Source organism: Notothenia coriiceps, unplaced genomic scaffold (assembly GCF_000735185.1).
Source record: "Notothenia coriiceps isolate Sejong01 unplaced genomic scaffold, NC01 NC01_scaffold00005720, whole genome shotgun sequence".
NCBI classification, from domain to species: domain Eukaryota; kingdom Metazoa; phylum Chordata; class Actinopteri; order Perciformes; family Nototheniidae; genus Notothenia; species Notothenia coriiceps.
Window position 1 is genome coordinate 1 of NW_011338421.1, and position 2,513 is coordinate 2,513.

At 39.6% G+C, this 2,513-nt stretch overlaps 1 protein-coding gene across 1 annotated transcript; it reads right to left on the reverse strand.

Annotated features, from left to right (window-relative positions):
* Window positions 1-384: 384 nt before the first annotated feature.
* On the reverse strand, window positions 385-1,603 carry LOC104943096 (calcium/calmodulin-dependent 3',5'-cyclic nucleotide phosphodiesterase 1A-like; the record flags this gene model as incomplete). Its single annotated transcript, XM_010768416.1, has 3 exons — window positions 1,480-1,603; window positions 1,088-1,169; window positions 385-505 (listed from the first exon to the last, which is right to left on the reverse strand). Coding segments are annotated over exons 1-3 (296 nt in total), but the record flags the coding sequence as incomplete, so codon positions are not given.
* Window positions 1,604-2,513: the final 910 nt, after the last annotated feature.

Here is a 2,513-nt window from a genome sequence, read left to right on the forward strand (position 1 = left end):
TCGCATTTACATTTCAACAAATATAGCATATAGGTGACGACTTGCACAATACATAAAGGATAAAAATGATCTATTTTCTTTTTATGGGAACTTTCAATTACAAATCTAAATCACTTCTAAAAAGAGAGATTTTTTAGATTTTGCAATTTGCAATTTGGGAAAAAGAAGTGTGCTAATGTCAGATCAGTACTTGGTATATTGGCTGATAACCTAAGTTTAGTGGCTCTTTATTTGGAGGAATTATTCAATGATGAGAGTTTTGTTACAGTCGAAGCATTGAGAGGGAAACCTGCTCCAGCGCAGATCCTGTTTTCAATACTCAACCTTACGTCTGCTTCTCGTACTAGAACTGTGTTAACTTGTATTTGTTAATCGTTTTATTACCTCGACCTCCGTGTCCCCGTCTCTCTTGCCTTCCTGTCCTCTTCGATCAGAGGACCGATCACTTTTTCCGTCGTGTCGATCAGAACGCTGAAAGTCGGCTCCACGATGAAGTCGATGAAACCTGAAACATGAGAGAAGGGTACAGAAGATAGAAGGAAATTATATCGGTTTGGAAAACACTGAATGTCCTCTTCCAATCTGAGAGCCACATGCTAACAAAGGTATCAACTGTAGCTGTGAACATGACAGGATGTGTGATGACCTAGAAGAGCATCAGGACTGTTTGAGGCATATGATAGCTATGTGATTAACATGATGATTCAGCCTCTATGGAGAGAGACATATGACAAGCATGATCATTTCTGACGTGGAGCTAATCTGAAGTAAACATTGAATACTGCTTTCTATTCCTCCATCTTGTGACTGTGGAACTCCCTCTCTTGGATATCAGCATGTGAAGGACACTGTTCAGGAACTAGTTGATGCTCTGTATGTGATGACTACTTCCATTCTGGAGAGGATACAGATACATGGATCCTGAGATTCAAGACTCAAGCCGGGGACCAGGGAGATTTAACATGAGTTACTCTGCTTTTTACAAGGTGATCATCCAACCCATTCCTCTCCTCAGTTCTTCAGACCACCAGCAGGGGTCTCAAAGTTACCACACACTGACAGCCTATTGTATTATTGATCTTCTTACCGATCTGTGATTGGGCGATCATGGTGGCTTTGCGGTCACAGAGAGGAGAAAAGGGAAGGCCGAGCTCCACCTCTTTATCTCCCTGGTGAGAAACAGTACATTGTAAATATGGTGTGATCAAAACAACTGTGTGATATTTACATCCACATGTTACTGCTTGAACGTGATGGACTCAGCAAAGCAAATGCTGTCATTTCAAAGAGAAGCTGGACAAGCTATGTCATGAAAATATTGGCAAGATCTTTTAAATCAAAAGAAAAACCTGGTGTAGTTCCCAAGTGGAGTACAACTAGAGAGCAGCAGCATAATACTCTAGCAAAGTACAAGCAGCTCAAGTGTGTACTTAAGTACAGTCCATATATATATATGTATATATATCTTATAATAGTGACCTGTCTGAAGAACTCCTCCATCAGGCTGTGGGTCCAGCGGTAGTGCAGCGGCCAGGCTTTAGCGGGGTGACTGATGTCTGCAGCGTGGAGCATCAGAGACAACACCTTCACTTTGTCCAGACTGAGGGACAAACAAACAAGTAGTTCAATAAATACTGAGATGTAAGTAGGAAAAGTCAGGAGAGAAACAAATAATATTGCATATGGAGAGAGTATTGGCAATGGTAATACAAAAAGGAGTATTGCACATGGATGTTGTCGTGCACCGTCAAAAGTGTTGAGTCCGTCACGTTTCATGTTGTTGTTTGGTCATTCTTGTTTTGTCTTTCACTTCCTGTTTTGTTTTGACACTCACTTGTTACGTCTCATTCCAGGTTCCTTGACTTGTGTGTTTCTCCGCGCTCATCAGCGCCAGCCCCGCCCCTGATTGTTTTCACCTGTGCCCAGTTATCTCCTGCTTAACTTCCCCAGTCTCCCTCTGTCTGTTGTCAGTTCGTATTGTCACACGCCTTATTCATGCTCCTGAAACTTATTGTAAGTTTGTTCCTCACGTTATCTTTTTTGTATCCTTTTGGCAAATAAAGTATATTACTTATACTTTATCTCTGGCTCCCAGGTCGTGCATTTGAGTCCTTTTTCCCGTGTATCCAAGTTCATAACAGATGTTAGAAAACAAATACTGAAAAATGATGATTAAATATGTTTTTAATTGCACATGGATAAAGAAAGATGTATTGCAGGTGAATTTAAAAAGAGTTTTAATGCACATGTATGTAAAAACAAATGTGCACGTGCATGTTTAAAGTTAAATATTGCACATGGATGATAAAGAAAATAATAATGCATGAAACAAATATTGCTTTTCATGCATTTCGAACAAGATATTCTGCATCTTAGAAATGTTTTTGGCACGTGCATGTTAAAAAAAAGGTAACCGGCACATTTGTGTAAAACATTTTATATTGCATCTGAAAAACAAACATTTACTTTAAAATGTGATGTTGTTTGAGGTGATTGAAAAGGGTCATTTTGCC